The sequence below is a fragment of the Panulirus ornatus genome, chromosome 66 (genome assembly GCF_036320965.1).
Source record: "Panulirus ornatus isolate Po-2019 chromosome 66, ASM3632096v1, whole genome shotgun sequence".
Lineage (NCBI taxonomy): Eukaryota > Metazoa > Arthropoda > Malacostraca > Decapoda > Palinuridae > Panulirus > Panulirus ornatus.
In genome coordinates this window covers 4,484,265-4,506,041 of record NC_092289.1, presented here as the reverse complement: position 1 = coordinate 4,506,041, position 21,777 = coordinate 4,484,265, and the positions used below count along the sequence as shown (strand labels likewise).

The 21,777-nt window shown below is 37.8% G+C and overlaps 1 protein-coding gene across 2 annotated transcripts in view; it reads right to left on the bottom strand.

Annotated features, from left to right (window-relative positions):
* The window catches only part of Pur-alpha (Purine-rich binding protein-alpha), a 451,808-nt gene extending 433,861 nt beyond the window's left edge, over positions 1-17,947 (bottom strand). For both annotated transcript variants that reach the window (XM_071658308.1, XM_071658309.1), the window contains exon 1: positions 17,832-17,947. In XM_071658308.1, the coding sequence (XP_071514409.1) occupies positions 17,832-17,880 (49 nt within the window). In that variant the 5' untranslated portion in view covers positions 17,881-17,947. The remainder of the gene's footprint in view (positions 1-17,831) is intronic.
* Positions 17,948-21,777: the final 3,830 nt, after the last annotated feature.

The window sequence follows — 21,777 nt, the reverse complement described above, 5'->3', positions numbered from 1 at the left end:
AAGTGTCATGAATAAAGTGTGCGGAGAAAAGTGGTCAGCAAACCACGAAGGAGCTGCTGAGTATGTGGATGAATTTGTGAAACTCGTAGCTGACGAGCACCTCACTCCTGAGCAGGTGTATAATGTATTTCATCTATTTATTTAATTTACTTAATTTACATCTAATATTTGTTTAATTCAAATTTCTAGCAGCCCATGGTATACTTTAGACACATGGGAGATGTATAATTAGTGGGTTAGAGGTGTGTTGATGAATTATTATTACATGACCACAGTTGGTCCAGCAAAATGGTTATTCAGCAAGGCTTTGGAACCAAGAGTGCTGGAAAATTGGGGGTGTACCTGTATATTTATATGTATATAGATGCATATGTATGTGCATATATGTATGTATCTACATTTATTTATTCATTATCATACTTAGTCACTGTCTCCCACAAAAGCAAGGTTGTGCAAGGAAACAGACAAAAGAATGGCCCAACCCACCCACATGCACATGTATGTACATAAACACCCACACATGCACATATATACACCAATACATTTCAACGTATACATACATATACACAGGTATATATTCATACTTGCTACCTTCATCCATTCCCGTCACCACCCCGCCACACATGAAATGGCACCCCCCTTCCCCCACGCATGCACGCATGAGGTAGTGCTATGAAAAGACAACAAAGGCCACATTTGTTCACACTAAGTCTCTAGCTGTCATGTGGAATGCACCGAAACCACAGCTCCCTTTCCACATCCAGGCCCCACACGCCTTTCCATGGTTTACCCCAGACGCTTCACATCCCTTGGTTCAATCCACTGACAGCACATCGACCCTGGTATGCCACATCGTTTAAATTCACTCTCTTCCTTGCACACCTTTCAGCCTCCTATATATTTAGGCCCCAGTATGCTTTATTCACAAGACTCTTGAAGTTAAGATTGAACTGCATTTATAGACTCTGAATCAACCAACTGAATAAAAATAAATCATTAAAGAGTCCTCAAAGGCCATTGAAAACTGTCATTTGAGGGGATAATTGGAACCAAGGAAGCGGAAGAGTTATAAATTGGGTGAAACAGCAACTGTTCTGGGAGTACAGCAAAATGTGTGAAAAGAGTTGTTGTTGTCTGGGAAGGCAAATACAGGTATGTTTGAGGGTACAGAGGTTCTAACAATGTATATGGATGCACAGCATGGGCTATAAATGAGGATATGTGGAAGGGGGTGGAAATACTGGAAGTAAAATGCTTGAAAACATTATGGAGTGTGAGGTGGTTTGATCAAGTAAGGGTATGAGAGAGGTGTGGTAATAATTGTGTGGTAGAGAGAGCCGAAGAAGGAGTGCTGCAATGCTTTGGATATTTGGGATACACCAAAATGGAGATAGAAAGATGAAGTGAAAAAGATTTTAATTGGGGCCACAACATGCAATAGGGTGAAATGCATGCTCAAGACGAGAAGGACTAGGGAGGATCTGGTATACAGGAGTCGATTAGGGTGAAATGCATGCTCAAGACAATGATTTGGGAGTCAATGGACTGTCAATGGACCAAACCAAGGCATGTGAAGTGGCTACGGTAGGCCATGCAAAGATCTGTGGGGCCTGGTTGTGGACAGGGAGCTGCAGTTTCGGTGCACTGCACATCAGGTAGAGAATGGATAAATGAACGTAGTCTTTCACTGTGTGCTCCAGGCACTACCTCACTAAAGCAGGAAATGGTGATAAAAGTATATAATGTGAAATTTATATTCTCAGAAGATATTTTCTAACGAGATTTTATCACAATGTATGTTGCAAAACTCCACTCTAAGTACACAGATCAGTAATTCGGACAGATTTTGTGGAATCTGTAAAGAACTTTTTAACATGAAAAAAGATATCCAAGAGCTAAACCTATTTATAAAAAAATTTATATTCTAGACCAAAAAAATTCACCAATCTCTTTACAATTACTACTCCAGTTCTTGCATAAATCATATCTGAAATATATTATTGTGTAAAATTTCTTTAATAATGTGCTATCATGTCTTGAACTGCTAATACATAATTCATACTGACTTCCTCATGACTCAAATCTCTACATTCTGGCATTCTGTTGATACATGTTCCTTGGTAATATTGCAATTGCAAGAGTCATATTGGAGTAAATCTCCTCTCCATTAAGTGACCATAGGTCAACACACTATGACCAATCCTCAGACAACAAAGAAATATCTCAAATTGGTGATTCCAACAAAAAGGTCATACTTCAATAGCTTTATCTTTCTTAGTTTCCTACTCTACTGAGCTTCCATGTACCAATCTTGTTTGCCTTATATGTCTAACATTATCATATATTTAACCCATAAAATTGTTTCGATAAGTCCTGTATATATAAATATTGCTAAATATTGTTGCTTTTGCCTCAGCATTTACTGTTTCATTATTGCTCGTACCAGCATGTCCAGCACATCAGCAAAATTCAAAACACTTTATTCCTTAGTAAATTCTTACAACCCAATCTTGGAGTTTTGAACAAAGGGTTGCACTGGAGTGCAGTGATTAACTTGGAATCAGACAAGAACATATATTTCAATTTCCATGGACTGCTCAGTCAATTTAAGTGCAATCTCAATACCAATTAGTTCTGCAATAAAATGGGAAATTCTTTCAGTGCTATTGCTACAAGAGACTCTTCTTCAACAACTACAGCAAAACCTGCACCTTCAACACATTTTGAGTCATTAGTACATATCTTATTTTGTTTGCATGAGTAGTATCAACCTAGAGGAGCTTATTTTTTGTCACTACAAAAACAGTTTTTTTGCGTGTTTTCATCCAATTCCAGCAAAGTCTACTCTTAAAAATATCTAAGAGAAGGAACAAAGCACAACCTAACTGAACAAAGTTAAAATATCTAAGAGAAGGAACCAAGCGCAACCTAACTGAACAAAGTTAATGTCCAAAACACTCTCATTTATGGTATTTTCTAATCTTACATTAAAAGGGTCACAGAACTTTGGATGCTGATCAAACATCTCAATCTTCCTGCAGAAAAAAATACTTAATGTGGGGTTAGATGATGCATATCTCATCATATGAGATAAATCACACCTAATTTTTCATATCTTAAATTTGGAGGAAACTTGCCAGAATCTGCATATATACTTTCAATTTTAGAACATCTGAATGCTCCAATGCATATTCTAATAACATGATCAGGAACAGCATAAACCATTTTTACGCTGTTGTCAGTGGCCAACCATAATCAAGTTTCAACCTCCACAATGAAATATAACTTTCGCATGGTTTTCCTGTCAGCTCCCTCAGAACAGCAAGACAACTTCAAAATGTTTATCAATTCTGTCACTTCACTTATATGGTTTTACAATCCATAAATTTTGTTTCCACTATAAAAATAAAGGATGTGGACAAAAAAGAGCTACAATACCTTATTTGGCCATGGTATATTGCTGAAGTTAACACAGTAATACATTCCCTAAGGGAGGGGTACAAAATGGGTTTTGCAGTGTGCACGTCATTCAGATTTTTAATTTTTCAATATCAAATAAATGAAATACTTTCAAAAACAAAGGATATGAACAAAAAAAAGAGAGCCAACATACTTTTCAGGGCTGTGGTATAACACTGGAGATAAGGCATACATTTCCAGGAAAGTGGTAGATGAAGAATGGAAGAAAGCATGAATCTTTCAGATTTTCCCTTCATCATAACATAAAAAAATATACTGTATAAGTCAAGGATATGAACTAAAATGTGAAATATATCTTATACCATGAATTTTACACAATAGTTCTCCAGGAAATAGTAAAATGACTTTGTAGGATTTGTAAGGTACTTAAACCTAAAGCTTAATATTTAAGCACTTTTTAGCTACATCAAACTTAAATTTTTTTCATACTTGATCGCCATTTCCCACATTAGGAATGATGAAGAAAGGCTGCATCTGCTCACATCCATTTTCTAGATGTCATGTGTAATGCACCAAAACTATTTACAGGGACTTGTACACTACAGCCTCCATCAATCATTCTCATAATCTGAGGCATCACCGATTCATCACTCACACTACCCGCATAGCAAAGAAACCAAGGCAACATTTAGTAGCCAGACAAATGTCATAATCTCGGCGTGCAGTTCAAAACCAAGCCAAAAAGAAAGAGAACTGCTATCAATACTCTTAGTGTTACCACACAGATTTCATGTAAGCCTCCTGGCTTTTACAGGACCATAGGACAGACCCATGTCAATCATGCCTAAAATTGTTTCATCTTCACATGGAATGAGAATGCCTTTCAACAATACAAGTGAATGATGGCTTTTTGGTTGATCTAATGAAACATACTGCTTCAGTTTTGTTCAGGAAAATTAAAACAAGTTATCTGCTTGATCAATAATCTTATCAACAGCAGCTGGCAAACATCCTGCAGCAGCTTCAAGATATGACGGTATAAAATAGATAGCCAAATCATCAACAAAAAGGGTAACACAACAACCCCTGGAACATTACCGTTAGCACCAATGAAGTAAAGTCAAACATGCTGCCCTGTAGTACCCCTTCCGTGGAAAATGAAATGTCCTTAAAAAGGGTTGAACAGACTTTAATAGTCTGCCTCAAAGGCCTATTTTGTGGATATGCCTTATGATACCATGGCTCAAAGTAGTATCACTGGCTTCCTCTAAATAAAAAACACTGCCATAACACAGAGATGATTTCCACATCCTTTCTGAACCTTACCTGATATTCATATTAAGGGGCATATGGTAGATCAAAACTTTCCAAACCATTCTGGAATGGCGTGATTCAATCATTTCTTTCAAGATACCAAACCAACCTATTATTAATCACTTCTACTACATTAGTTTGCAAAGACAACTAGTCAATGGAACAGGTATAAACCTTATAGAAATAATAGCTATAAGGGAATAACTATAAATCCATATTAAGTCAAACAAATCAAAAACTATTGCTATGTTTACTTTACTAAGATGTATTAACATAAATTATTCTATCCTCACCTGATGCAGTAGATTCAGTGTCTGATAAAACTGATACAATTTCTTCATACAAAATTACTCATTACACTCCTTTTCCTTAATGAGGGTACAGTACAGGGGAATGCCTGTCTTAATTTCTTGGAACTCCCAGCTTTTTTTTTTTTTTTTGTTTTGTTTTGTTTTGCCGCTGTCTCCCACGTTTGCGAGGTAGCGCAAGGAAACAGACGAAAGAAATGGCCCAATCCACCCCCATACACATGTATATACATACGTCCACACACGCAAAATATACATACCTACACAGCTTTCCATGGTTTACCCCAGATGCTTCACATGCCCCGATTCAATCCACTGACATCACGTCAACCCCGGTATACCACATCGCTCCAATTCACTCTATTCCTTGCCCTCCTTTCACCCTCCTGCATGTTCAGGCCCCGATCACACAAAATCTTTTTCACTCCATCTTTCCACCTCCAATTTGGTCTCCCTCTTCTCCTCGTTCCCTCCACCTCCGACACATATATCCTCTTGGTCAATCTTTCCTCACTCATTCTCTCCATGTGCCCAAACCATTTCAAAACACCCTCTTCTGCTCTCTCAACCACGCTCTTTTTATTTCCACACATCTCTCTTACCCTTACGTTACTTACTCGATCAAACCACCTCACACCACACATTGTCCTCAAACATCTCATTTCCAGCACATCCATCCTCCTGCGCACAACTCTATCCATAACCCACGCCTCGCAACCATACAACATTGTTGGAACCACTATTCCTTCAAACATACCCATTTTTGCTTTCCGAGATAATGTTCTCGACTTCCACACATTCTTCAAGGCTCCCAGAATTTTCGCCCCCTCCCCCACCCTATGATCCACTTCCGCTTCCATGGTTCCATCCGCTGCCAGATCCACTCCCAGATATCTAAAACACTTCACTTCCTCCAGTTTTTCTCCATTCAAACTCACCTCCCAATTGACTTGACCCTCAACCCTACTGTACCTAATAACCTTGCTCTTATTCACATTTACTCTTAACTTTCTTCTTTCACACACTTTACCAAACTCAGTCACCAGCTTCTGCAGTTTCCCACATGAATCAGCCACCAGCGCTGTATCATCAGCGAACAACAACTGACTCACTTCCCAAGCTCTCTCATCCCCAACAGACTTCATACTTGCCCCTCTTTCCAAAACTCTTGCATTCACCTCCCTAACAACCCCATCCATAAACAAATTAAACAACCATGGAGACATCACACACCCCTGCCGCAAACCTACATATGCTTAAACAAAAAACTTTACAAGAAACTTTCAATTAGCTACTGCTAAGTTTTTTTTAATGGCTAAATTATTAAGGCAAAGCAAGAGTGACAATACCTTCCAACCAACTTATTCATTTCTTCCAGATTAATTAGATATTGTATTGGAGCTGGTTTCAACCATATATACTTTATCTAAAATGACCTCTTGGCTTTCTTGACTTCTTTCTCAGATCCTCTTTCATAAATATGGAATATTCTAAAGCTATATAAATAACTAAATGATGAATATGGTCTACCTTCAAGATTTTTTGAGACAGCATGAATGTTCTAGTTTCAAACATTCTTATTTCAATCTAAAACATAAAATGACACAGTACACTTCATATGACAATACAGTCTACTCCATATCCTGCATACAAAACTCAAATGAAATTTGAAGCCATCTAGATGATGCTTTTAATTTCCTAAAATGGAACCTATGTCAATGACTCATCAAAAGCCATTAACAAATATAAGTTGTGAGTATATAGGAATACAATTCTGCCAAGGAAAAACAAAAAGTATTCACACAATATAAAAGGTCATTAGAGTGACCGCCAGGTTCAGCTTCTAAAAATCAAAATCCAATCTTAAATGATCATTTATAAATTATGTTGAATGATACAAAATTTAATCTAACAAAAATCGAAATTAAGCTGATAACATATCAAAACATAAGAATGCAAATCTTCTTTACTTCCTAGCAAAAAAGCTATATTCAAGATAACTTTTGAAAACCACTGATTCTCTTCCCATCAGCCTAAGTGGATCATGAATGTACTCTCTGTTCAACTTAAAACACATATCCTAAAAATGATACATAAGCTTACATGCCAAGGATTTGATCAGCCTCAACTGACCAGATAAGCAACAAAGCAAGTTGTTCCCAGACTGTGGTGTGTAGATAGATAAGCCCTCAAAACCTCTGTAAAATGGGCAAAGGATTTCACACTATTACAGAACTTTATCACTTTTCCCTTGAACACTACATTGATCTAATTAGACTATTTCCATTCCAACTTCCTCCCTTATACATAAAACCCCTTCACTGCGCATAAAAAAATAGTTCAACTGGTATCTCCCGAAAAATACTCTTACAATTCAAATGACTTACTCTTTTCACCTGTCTAATTCTTTCATAGTTTACTTCTTCTCATTACACCTTCAATCAAACTTGTGCAGATCTTCACCAACCTATCATCAGCTATAGCCAAGTTCTATAAAATCAAACCATCTAAATGGCCTCTGACCATGTGTCTTCTAACTACATTACTACCTCACACTTTATAAGTTTCTTACATCTTCACTCTGCACTTTTATTATTCTTTGAATTCTGGATATACCATAAAAAATATCCATCTCTACTTTCATTTCTAAACTTCTTCATCTAAGAGAACCAAGTTTTACATGCATAAAAATGAGGTGGCACATGCAACTGATCACAATTTCAATACAACTTTACTATATTCTTCATGTTCATTACCACACAATTTCAATACAACTTTACTATTCTTCATGTTCATTTCAACTCCCAATGCATCTCTAATTCATCTCCCTAGCATAACATTATTCTTAACTTCAGCATTCCCTTACCATCTTCCCAGAATATTATTCCTAAAACTTACACTCATTAACAACTTACAAACTGATATCAAAAGACAAAAGTGCACTTCAATATAAAACATGAACCTTGCTTTTACAATTACCTCCCACATCCACTAGTATAAATCACAGCAACCCATTGTCTACACCCAATAACTGTAGTAGTTTCCATACTGTCACCATAATTCAAGTATGAAATACAATCACCCCACCTCTCTCTCTCTCTTTTTTACCATACATAAAGACATTAAATCATAGTGACATTAGAAAAATATATTTTTAATATCTACTGCTTTTTAATGAAAAGTTTCACTAATCATCGTATATTTTCTATTTTCTTTCATGTATGTTCCCTGTTTCCCACATTAGCGACATAGTGTCAAGAACTGACAAAGAAAAAGGCATCATCAGCCCACATTTATTCACGTATCACATATAATGCACCAAAACCACAGCTCCCATCCACAACCAGGCCCCGCAGACCTTTCTGTAGTCTCTGCACTGCTGCTTCATATGCCCTGGTTCAGTCCACTGACAGCGTGTCAACCCTCAAATACCGCATCACTCCAATTCATTCTATCTCTTGCATACCTTTCGCCATCCAGCATGCTTAGACCACAAGCACTTGAGACCTCTTTCAGTTCATACTTTCATGTCCAATATGGTCTTTCCCTTATCCTTGACATCCTACACTTCCCACACATATATCCTTATTATCAATCTCTCTTTACTCATTCTCTCCATATGTCCAAACCATTTCAGCAAACCCCCTTCAGCTCCCGCAACCACATCACCTATCACTTATTTGAGAAAATAGTCACAGGAACAAAACATATTAAAACATCAATACTGCTTTATTTTTCACTGTTATGCACTAAGGTGAAGCCATGGGTTCAATAGCTTAAATCCCATTCAAAGAGACAGTTTTGCAACCAAGAGTAGATTAGATAAAACAACCATAAAGCAATACCAACAGAGTACGAGTATATACTCTCTCTTCATACTTGATCTCTGTTTCTCATGTTAGCAAGGTAGAGCCAGGAACAATAGAAGAAAGATCTTACCTGCTCACTTCCTTTCTCTAAATGCCACGTGCAAGGCACTAAAACTACAGCTCCCTATCCACAAACAGGTCATAGACCTTTCAATGGTTTACACTGGTAGGTGTATTACCACTGTCACTCAACAATAGTTTCAAACTAACAAAAGCAAATCAATTCTACAATCTGGTGGCATTAATGAAGGAAACACCTCATCAGCACAGCCACCACAAAGACATTTTCAAAAATACTTTACTGTTACTCATGAATTCGCTGTGATAAAAGTAGAGCATATCCTTATCTTCTGTTGTCCACATTAACATTTATGTTGCTTCTAATCTTGTTCCAGTTGCTAATGATAAGAAGAACCACTAAGCTTGGTAGTGTCATGGAACAAATAATTTTAAAATCCAGTGACAGTTAACACACAATAATGTGCATGCACACAACAACAAGGAAAATGAAACACAACATGTTCCCAAGTGCACTTCAGTAATGATCACATCACCAGAGGAGATACAAGATTGAGATAGAAGATGTTGAACAGTCAGTAGATATAAAAGGAAGAGACATAGCTAAGACGCAAATGGCATCTTAGCTACGTCTCTTCCTTATATATCGACTGGCTACTCTATATCTTCTATCTCACTCTCGTATCTCCCCTGACAGTGTGATCACTACACAAAAGTGCAGTGATCATATAACCATTTTCCTTATGGTTATATGCATATACTAGGTCACGTGCACCACTGTGACCTCTTGCAACACAATCAAGTTGACTGACAGCAATACACGTATAAACAACACTTCAAACAGAATTCTGCAGCAAGTATGATAGGAACATTACACTACATAAAAATCTCATCAAATGATAAATTCTGAAGAACTTAATCCTTTTAAAGGAATAAATAAGCAATAAAACAGCATTTCTTATAAGAACTCCTCAGGGAAAACAATACCTTGCATAATATCCAAGAACAGCTTATATCTACCTCTTGTAATCTATATCCAATTAATCCAAGTTTCACAAAATAGCCTACTTCTCATAAAATAATCCCAAGAGATTTTTCTTTTTGAAACTGTATATATAATGATATACCATTAATATAACAAAAGATTGTGGGTTTTTAACCATACTCATAAGTTGGCTGAGACATGGGGAATCCTACAAATCATTTGTTACAGACCAAAGCCACACCTGGATGGAAGTTAAACACTTCACATCAGCAAACCATCTAAATCTATTTAACAATTAAGGTAAACAGGTGCTATATTCAACAACTAACACTGATTTTTTATTCATTTTCCCAAAACAAATCCTACTGTAAGTTCCACTTACAAAATTCAAGTGAAATGAGTCAATGTAAACCAGTGGGATCAATGTCCCTTAACATAACATTACTTGCCAAAGCTCATGAGGTCTTCCTTCGTGATGTAATAGTATAAATCATTCTTATGTATCATTTCTATCATTTAATGGTATCTAATAAGGAGCTTAGCAATTCAGGGTCCAGGATGGCATGATGCTAAGTTTCACACACTTTACAGCAATATAACACAATAGCACGAAATACCAACGCTTGATTATGATCTACATGGTCCAAAATTTCCTTTACTTGGAAAGATTCTTTTTAGAATTACCTGCCAAGACAACCTTTACTGGGATATGTGATTGCCCTAAATTCTTAGGTGTGATACACCTGAATTCAGATACTTATGAAAGTAAACAGAATCATCAACAGATTCAGGGTTCTTTGTAAATTGCATACAAACCTTTCAAACTAATCAACTATCAAGGGTTCTAACATACCTGAGGAATGTGGATAAATAAAAGATACATCAGATGAAGCAATTGAACACTGTGCATCATCAGTCTCACACTTGTGAGATATGCGCAATTAGCAAGGTAAGTAACTCTAACAATAATCTTTTTCCCAAAAAATAGTGCAATTAAAGTAAATAAGAAATTTCAAATTCTCAATGGTATGGCACAATTCTTGCTAATGCAAACAAATTATTCTTACCTTAAGTAATAAAAAACCTCTTGGTGCAGTACATCTCTTTACGTAAACTGCAGTTCTTCACAATGATCCAATACTTCCTTATAATTTGCTTTCAAATACATCAACAATGATACACAAGTCAACTAATTCAAACATATGTAACCAGTACCAACTATAAGTTCATTTTCAATTTTACTGTTAACTACGAAAGTATATTCAATAAAGAAATGCACTCATTTATCTATCAGCAATATTCAGTGCAAGTACAACAAAATTGTAACTGCATTCTCTGAATACTGATGTGCTTCTGACTTACTACAATTTACCAAAGAAAGGCAAAACACTGCACTGCATCAGAATTCCAGTTCAGTGTCCTTTTTCATATTTATGTGCCACATCAAATAACATGATTTTCAATTTCCCTATCCAAATTTCACTCCAACTGCTCACTGTTACTTGCATGTTTCAACACCTAATCACAATGGTAACTGCACCTGAACAGCAAACAGCAACACACTTACCTGAAAAAGATAAAATCAGTTAACTATATATATAAACAAGTTAATTACTTAAAACTAACACCAATGACTGCAAATTTCACTGCAGCAATAGGGCAAAAGTAAAAGACAACATGTAAAAAGGCAATGTACTCTATATGCAAAATGACCATTCAAATGCATCCTAAATATGTTCATGAATCTAAGAACTTAATCCTTATGGGTCTAATTTCATGAAACGTAAATGTTTTCATAATGATAGGCAATTTTATCAACTCGTTCAGCTCATGTTCACTCTTAACTGAAGAATATACTGGTATTCATCATAATAAACCTGGTCTCTACCTCTTTTTTCAAATTCTATTCTACCAAATGACACCTTAATTTCTGATGTGCCACTTAAGATTTGTCTTCCTGACAGACTTTTCGATACCTTGATGTTCATGGGAATTCTTTACTTCTGATCAAAATTCTTTAATTCATATCATGTTGCAACAATATATCAAGCTACAAAATCCAAATATCTGGGGGGCAGTTACTGTATTTTTAACCAAAATTCTAAAATATCTATACAAAATCCACGAAAATAGTTGAGAATGCGCAAATTCTTTGGTGGCACTAATTTGTAATACTCACACAAGTGAAAATCGAGGCATATCTGAATGTCTTGCACTTCAATATTCTAAGACAATAATATCTATTTCTTTTTTTTTCGACAGCAGTAACTGGATATCATAAGAGGGCTCTTTATTACAGGTAAGCAAAATTCTACTTTACATCAAGGCTCCAGTCCCAATACTGCAGATAATCAAATGTGTGAGAACTGATTTCTCATTAAATGTTTACAGTTACTGTTTTGCGACAAAATCTTTTCATTATTACCGTACACTAGTCATAAATATTCAATCAATTACTCAGACTTTAAGAACTATTCATAACCAACAAATATTTTCTTACTAAATACATGGTCAAAAGTATTAGATGATATTAATAAAAAAAAATCCCTCAAGCAGAATTCCAATCAAGTTCATTGTGAAATTAATGAGAATGACTAATATTGGATTATACTAATCTGGAGAGAGCAGATCAATGTCATAATTTACATGGAATATTCTTAAAGGCATGGATCTTATAAACAATCAAAATAATTCCATGACACAATAAATAGCACAGATGATTACTAAATATTATCACAATGATCAAAAGGTGAAACAGATAAGAATACCATGTGACATCTAGGTCCAAAAAATTTTCAACATACTACCTATAAGCTTTGGAAACACACTAGACAACCAAGTAAAATATTCAACCCACTACCTACATAAGCTTTAAAAAAAATTGTACACTACCTAGCAGAGATATGCAAACAAAAATAACTGGACAAAGTAACTGACCAGTCTGGCTGTGGAGGGTATCTAGGCCTATGGGTCATGGCCCCAACAGCCTGACTGCTCAGAGGCAAAAAAGCATCTTGATCCCGGAATGAGCTGTGGAGACATAAAAGCCTCCAAAATCAACATAAAGCACAGGCAGTGGATATTGTCCATGCATTTTACAAGGCAGTCATACATTAAAAGATAATAAGTGCAATCATGATGTTCTTCTGTAACCAAACATAACCTAATTTTAACATTTACAGAAGAATATCAAAATCACAATTCATGGAACAATAACCACTTTGTAAAGTGAGTGTTAAAAATCTTTTAAACACTACATTCAAAAACGTTATTCAGACGCTATGTAAAGTTAAAACTTTTGTGGTGTCATTTCTGTGACATTTGCCAGAGTTGGGTTTCTATATTCATGTAGCCTAATCATTTCCCTGTGCATCAAAGTTATTGAAACTTCTGGGCTACACAGATTATAAACCTAAAACCTAATGTAACCCTACTCAAAAGTTTCCATCAATTTAACCGATTATAATGATTTTTAAAATTACTATATAAAAAACTTCCTTCATATTAACTTATATCTGATGCACAGCCTAATTCCTCTATTCATACTCATACATAAAGTATTTATAAACAGATTAAGGATACAATACAAATACACACTCATGTATACATACACGTCAGTAGTATACAAACAGCATGTTTAAAAAGCTCCTTGATAATCAAAGAAAAGAAAAAGGCAAGCCATGGGACCCCAACCCCAAGAGCATAAAGCTGTTCCTGAGCCATATAAATATGCAATCATAAATATTATCCACGAGACAAATACCCATATCTGCACATACCAAAACACACACTATCAATTCATCTATATATTTGATGCCCATTCCCTTTGGGAACTTCCTGAAGGGGGTGGCCACAGAAAAGAAAGTCTCCACAAAGGATGAACTCTAGTGCCACTTCTTAGCCTTTTAGCGCCTCATCCGTAACAGGTAGCGAGCAATTAGTTATAATAGTGCAAAAATTATCCAGCTAGACCAGACACCGAACTTAAGAAAAATACTATCATCTACTTCCATTTTCCTTAATTTGCTTACCAACAAAATCAAGGAGCTACATATAATTTTGTTATGTGGGGGAGGGAACAAAGATTTTACCAGAATCTTTAAATCAACAAAAGCCTTTCAAGCACAGGGTAATTCAAGGAGCAGTGTATGAACTTAGGAAAAATACTTCCATCTATCCATTTTTCTTAATTTGCTCACTAACAAAATCAGGTAGCTAAATATCAATTCCTGATAAGTGGGGGCGGGAATGGAGATTTGACCTGAATCTTTTAATCAACCCATGCTTTTAATGCACAGGGTAATTCAAAGGCAAGGCTTTAGGATACAGTGGTTGCAAACAAAAATTGGAGAGATGAGTTATCAGTTACCCAATCTAAAAGTTCCCAGTGCACATTGTTTTTCAATTATGAGGGTCCTAATAGTGAAACCTACCACTAAAGTTCTTTTGAACCACTTTAAAATGGAACGAGTCTGAAAGTTTCATGCAAAAATTCAAAGATATTAATTTGACATAATATAAAGTATTACCCTATTATAATATAAAGTATTTTATCCCTGGGGATAGGGGATTAAGAGTACTTCCCACGTATTCCCTGCGTGTCGTAGAAGGCGACTAAAAGGGGAGGGAGCGGGGGGCTGGAAATCCTCCCCTCTCGTTTTTTTTTTTTAATTTTCCAAAAGAAGGAACAGAGAATTGGGCCAGGTGAGGGTATTCCCTCAAAGGCCCAGTCCTCTGTTCTTAACGCTACCTCGCTAATGCGGGAAATGGCGAATAGTTTGAAAGAAAGAAAGATAAAGTATTACCCTGTAAAGAATGTAATCTTACATGAAAAAGTGATTGTATTAAGATGTAACAATATAAATCACAATAAGGTAAGGATTAAATATAAAAAACTTAAAATTTGGAAGTATTTTGTTAAAATTTTGTAACCCCCACCCACCTGGCTTGGGGAATCCTAGGTCTGGTTAGAATGACTAGCATAAACAAATTTAGGAAAAAATATTCAAAACACGTAAAGAAAGTACTATCCATAGGTAACAATGGCCCTTACATGCATTTTTCGTACGAACTCTACTGTCAATAGTAAAACTGATGAAAATTTACTATCTGACATAACACATTACATTACATTAGGTAGATGATTTCTTAATTCAATTAGCCTATAAACAGAGAGGCTCTTGAAGCACATGGAAAATGTAGGACTAAGGTCAAAACAGTCTATAACCCAAAAAATAAGACTATACTTTCTTCAATTTTTCCTTTTTATAATCATTTCCAATACTGATAACTTTAAGCTCAGACCTGTGGAAACTTACATCTGAAGCACTTGGCACAGCTACCAGTTGTAAATATAAATATGAACGGTTTCCTTCAATTATGCATGAACATAATGTCCTTACATAGCTGCAACCATATCATATATATATATATATATATATATATATATATATATATATATATATATATATATATATATCCCTGGGGATAGGGGATTAAGAATACTTCCCACGTATTCCCTGCGTGTCGTAGAAGGCGACTAAAAGGGGAGGGAGCGGGGGGCTGGAAATCCTCCCCTCTCGGTTTTTTTTTTTTTTTTTTTTTTTTTCAATTTTCCAAAAGAAGGAACAGAGAATTGGGCCAGGTGAGGGTATTCCCTCAAAGGCCCAGTCCTCTGTTCTTAACGCTACCTCGCTAATGCGGGAAATGGCGAAGTTTGAAAGAAAAGAAAGATATATATATATATATATATATATATATATATATATATATATATATATATATATATGTGAGAAACTGCAGAAGCTGGTGACTGAGTTTGGTAAAGTGTGTGGAAGAAGAAAGTTGAGAGTAAATGTGAATAAGAGCAAGGTTATTAGGTACAGTAGGGGTGAGGGTCAAGTCAATTGGGAGGTGAGTTTGAATGGAGAAAAACTGGAGGAAGTGAAGTGTTTTAGATATCTGGGAGTGGATCTGTCAGCGGATGGAACCATGGAAGCGGAAGTGGATCATAGGGTGGGGGAGGGGGCGAAAATTTTGGGAGCCTTGAAAAATGTGTGGAAGTCGAGAACACTATCTCGGAAAGCAAAAATGGGTATGTTTGAGGGAATAGTGGTTCCAACAATGTTGTATGGTTGCGAGGCGTGGGCTATGGATAGAGATGTGCGCAGGAGGATGGATGTGCTGGAAATGAGATGTTTGAGGACAATGTGTGGTGTGAGGTGGTTTGATCGAGTAAGTAACGTAAGGGTAAGAGAGATGTGTGGAAATAAAAAGAGCGTGGTTGAGAGAGCAGAAGAGGGTGTTTTGAAATGGTTTGGGCACATGGAGAGAATGAGTGAGGAGAGATTGACCAAGAGGATATATGTGTCGGAGGTGGTGGGAACGAGGAGAAGAGGGAGACCAAATTGGAGGTGGAAAGATGGAGTGAAAAAGATTTTGTGTGATCGGGGCCTGAACATGCAGGAGGGTGAAAGGAGGGCAAGAAATAGAGTGAATTGGAGTCATGTGGTATACAGGGGTTGACGTGCTGTCAGTGGATTGAAGCAAGGCATGTGAAGCGTCTGGGGTAAACCATGGAAAGCTGTGTAGGTATGTATATTTGCGTGTGTGGACGTGTGTATGTACATGTGTATGGGGGGGGGGGGTTGGGCCATTTCTTTCGTCTGTTTCCTTGCGCTACCTCGCAAACGCGGGAGACAGCGACAAAGTATAAAAAAAAAAAAAAAAAAAAATATATATATATATATATATATATATATATTATGAATATTTCCATGAGCCACACTCAATGCTCAAGCTGTAACTCTGTAAATCTAGTCTTATAAGCATCAGTATTTCCTATACGAAAATAAATATAATCAAACCAGTTTGGGTTCTTATGGGCTGGCACTGACTGAAGCAGGCACTGGATGTGCTTCAATATTAACAAGATACCTACTGACCTTTGTCCATATATATGTACTAATATATATAATAAAACGTCCTATGTAAAGATGTTAGTGTTAGCATATACATTTTTTCGCATTTTTATGCACAGAATTTGCGGACGTTTTCATATTTCGCCATCTTTTCACATATATCATAATACGGTAGAGCATATCTATTTTGTAAAAAAATATATCTAAACATAATGCATGTGTGATAGTATAGTATCATTATACCCATAAAACTTAAACATTTTATGTAACATTAGCTTTAAATCTTCTAGGCTTAAAAATTCTCATCTCAACATCGGCCAAGTGGCACTGGTTATCTCACTAGTGTGAAGCCCAAACATCTTAATACCGCGGCTGTACACTTTTCCCTCAGCGTCGTAACTATACCCGTGACACGAGACCTGGGAATATCATGACCTCAACAAAACTTCCCTCCAAAAAATAAAAAAAAAAGGCCCGAATAAAAAAAAAATTGGTATGGATCGTTTTGTCCTTGCGAGCGTTTCGTTGGCCGTAGGACTAAGCGGCTGGTGCAGGAATGAAAAGATTTTAATGAGATGGGTACCGGAGATGGCTGTAGCCATTGGGGCGGTACCACAGTGGCTGAGGGATGGCTGATGAATGGTCTTGAAGAGTGGATGGATAACTGTGTCGTCCACGTCAATACACACATGCCACGGGCACATTCACCACCATCATTTCACCACCTATTCTTACCGCATACAAGTCGTACAACTCAACGTAAATAATTAAAACATTAAGAAATATCGTTACGTTTAATATCTGCACGCCATGATAAATATCAGGGGATGTAAACACAGAAAATTTGATAAGATTGCATATCATCCCAGGTGAGATGGCCTGCCATCTTGGTCGTCGGAGCCTGGCAACCTCTGAACCGCGAGTTTTATGAGAGGTACGGCGGAGATTTGACACGGTACGGACTAAATAGGATGAGTTAATACAACATGACACGTACTTGGCTGGCCCGGTTGCGGGTTATCCTCTCCACCTTCTCTATCAGCCATTTTACAGAGCTAACACTCGTTCACCGTAGGCACACAATCCAAAACTCCACTCCGTATTCCTCCGCCGACCGCATAATAAATCGTCTAGACGATATAATGCGTATAAGAAACTAGTTCCTCTTTGTAACATGACATGATAAATATGGTTTTTTCTCATACGCCCAAGTCATGTTTGCACCCATTTCAACTAATTTGTATTTTTCTAGTTTATTTATTGTATTTGTGAAAGTAATACTTGACTAGATAATTTTTTCCATGTGGGAAACCTGTGACGTCATCTGGCGACATAAACAAATCCCCACGTGGTCAGCCTGACCTGTAGTGACCACGTGACCCGTGTTTTGTGTGATTCTAGACTTAGATGACAGCTGTAGGTGTCACGCATCGCCATCTGAAGTTATGAATCACCCGTAAACAGTTTTTCAGCACGCAAGTACTCATATGCTGCAGAGCAGCCCCAAACGTTTGTGGTTACAGTCATACACCTATATACATTTGGGTAAATTAGTGGAGATTGGTGGCTTCAATCACGTTGACGTTTTGCGTGAAAGGTTCAGCTGGTTACATGAGCGAGGACCGGGAAGCACCAGGCCCCTTCACGCACTCACGACCCGATAACGATGTGTTCCTGACACACAGACAGAGCATGTCGTGCCTCATACAAAACTACTTTTAGTACCATGGCAGCGGGTAAACGTTAAAGGCATCACTGAGAGAGTGGCGCGTTGACTCAAGTCTCACTAAGAACAAGGTAACGTTCTCTTTTTCTTCACGATGCCAACTCGACGTGAGTTCTATTTTGTCAGCTAAGAAAAAGGAGAGGGAGAGAGAGAGAGAGACAGAGAGGGAGAGAGACCGTCTGCGGTGCGCCAAAGAATATGGGACTTGTGTTTTGATAAAAGGGATGGGATGTTTGAGGATTTGACTTGGTTGTAAACACAACACGCATGATACACTACAGTGATTCATTAAGACTGTAATCCATCTTATATATCCGTCTTGTTCAAAGTGACATAGACATTGTGTGGACGTTATGCAAGGGGAATCGAAGAGATGTGAGGGAATGCTTCCATGTCACCAGCACCAGATGAATGGTGCACGCAATCTGGAGATCCACTGAAGGAAAACACTGACTGACAGCTTCAAGAAATTATATGATGGGAATGAGGAAGGAGGATATGCGGTCACACAAGGGTAAAGTTGCCTTCTGTGTATACAGGGGTCTTTACACACACACACACGTAGAGTATGAGTGGTTAGTGACTGGAATGAGCTAACTGGCGACATTGTATATGCTCAGAATTCTGCCAGAGTTTCCGATGCTGTAGGACAAAAGAAGAGTTCCTTAGATAGGTCCCTATTTGAATAAAACAACCCCCCCCCCCCCTGTACAGTACCAATAGGTAATAAGTAACAAAAAAGATAATAACAGAAGAAGAAGAAGAGTTAAGAAAGCTACGGAAACACGCTCCTGAAGCCATATAATACTGGACAATGGAGCGGTATATGTGAAGGGAAACTAAACATAGTGACAACAGAAACACTGAAGTGTAAAAGTGATATAAAATGCTGACCTTTCGGAAAACTTCTGAACCCTACATCAAAAGCATTATATATATATATATATATATATATATATATATATATATATATATATATATATATATATATATATAGATATACATATATATATATATATATATATATATATATATATATTGTTCGCTGTTTCCCGCATATGCGAGATAGCGCCAGGAAGAAACCATGAACAGCTTCATCCGCACACTTCCACTCTAGCTACATATATATATATATATATATATATATATATATATATATATATATATATATATATATATATATATATATATATATATATACCTTGGGTGTAGAGACGTTCTGAGAACCTGCTGCTGCACGTGACCAGGGTCAACGCTGAGGGTGACCAGCCTCTGGTGTGCCAGCCCCCCTCAGGGCCCTCTCACCAACCTGGGACGGGCCCTCACAGTCTTTCCTCTGGGTCAGGCATTATATCACTTCCTGTCCCTCGCCACTGCCATGGAGTGATCCTCTGGGGTCAGCCAGAATATCCCTCACCACCGCCTGGCTGTGACCCTCTGGGGTTGGCCAGAATGTCCCTCGCCACTCCTCTGTTGTGACCCTCTGGGGTTAGCCATAATGTCCCTCGCTACTCCTCTGTTGTGACCCTCTGGGGTTGGCCAGAATGTCCCTCGCCACTCCTCTGTTGTGACCCTCTGGGGTTAGCCATAATGTCCCTCGCTACTCCTCTGTTGTGACCCTCTGGGGTTGGCCAGAATGTCCCTCGCCACTCCTCTGTTGTGACCCTCTGGGGTTAGCCATAATGTCCCTCGCCACTCCTCTGTTGTGACCCTCTGGGGTTAGCCATAATGTCCCTCGCCACTCCTCTGTTGTGACCCTCTGGGGTTAACCAGAATGTCCCTCATCACTCCCCTGTCACACTCTGGGGTTAACCAGAATGTCCCTCATCATTCCCCTGATGTGACCCTCTGGGGTTAACCAGAATGTCCCTCATCACTCCCCTGTCACACTCTGGGGTTAACCAGAATGGCCCTCATCATTCCCCTGATGTGACCCTCTGGGGTTAACCAGAATGTCCCTCATCATTCCCCTGATGTGACCCTCTGGGGTCAATCATGATGCCCACTCTGGGATCTATGGTAGCAAGATTCTTTCTCGCTCGTAGTATAATGTTGCGTGATATTTCAAGTCTTGTCTATTTTCAACTATATCCCATCCTCGTGTATTCAACTAATTACAGCTAAAGCTCATCAGCCATTTGTCTGACCACTCATGTGTATAATTACCTTTCATTTGTAATTACCTAATGGTACAGGAGGGGTTTGGGGGGGGAGGGTCTACTTTCATGGGGGACCAATCTCCTGATCTTTCTTTATGATGGTACAACTTTGTAAACTGTGTACTGTTAGCATTCACAGTTCCCTCACTTCACTGATTACATCCATCCACATCTCTTGATACTGTAAAGGTCAATTTTTATTTTTTGCTGATGTTTCTTGCTAAATATTTTACTGTGACCTGTGGTTGCTCTTTGTTTGCATCTATTAAAAAACTATTTACAGCCAACACTGTCAAAATAATTCAGATATTTGAAGGTTTGGATCAACGAGAAAAAAAATTTAGCCTCTAAATTTCTTGCCAGCTCTCTGACTTTAGCAGTCATTTTTATTGTCCTCCTCTGGACCTCCTCTTCTTAATGTTAGGTGACTAAATTTGAGAAGCATGCCCTATATTCCAATTAAGGTTTACTAAAACATGCCAATAATTTGCTTAACATTTTCTTCTCCATGTATTGAAATGATGTATATCAAGCAGCAGACTTTGCCTCCATAACAATTTCCCAGATTTGGTCTGGTGATGGGCTGGGCAGTGTTGACTCCCCCATCCCCTCACAAACAGGTCAATATAGTTTGTTTCCTGACGGAACATAGTCTGATAGAGTCTTCTTTCCCTGTACCCCATCTTCAGTACATTGCATAACCCTGGGTTGACCGTCATCAACCACATATCTGACCGACACTGGAGTTTGTGCAAGTCCCTTTGCATGTGTTGAAACTCTCGTTGTTCTGTGCTTCCCTCGTGACCATGGTATCATCCGAAAATATATTCAAGAATTGATTCAGTCCACACTGCAAGTCAGATGCTGAGATCAAGAACAGTAACTGCCCTAAGACCATGCCCTGTGGAACGCCAGTGGTAACCCTAACCTGTACTTAGGACTATGTTCCTCTGACGTGCAACCTCTGTTCCTACACATTTAGATCAACCAAAGGAGTCTTTCCCTTGATTCGTGCCTGAAAATCCAGCTTTATTGCTATCCACTTGGGAGGGACAGTG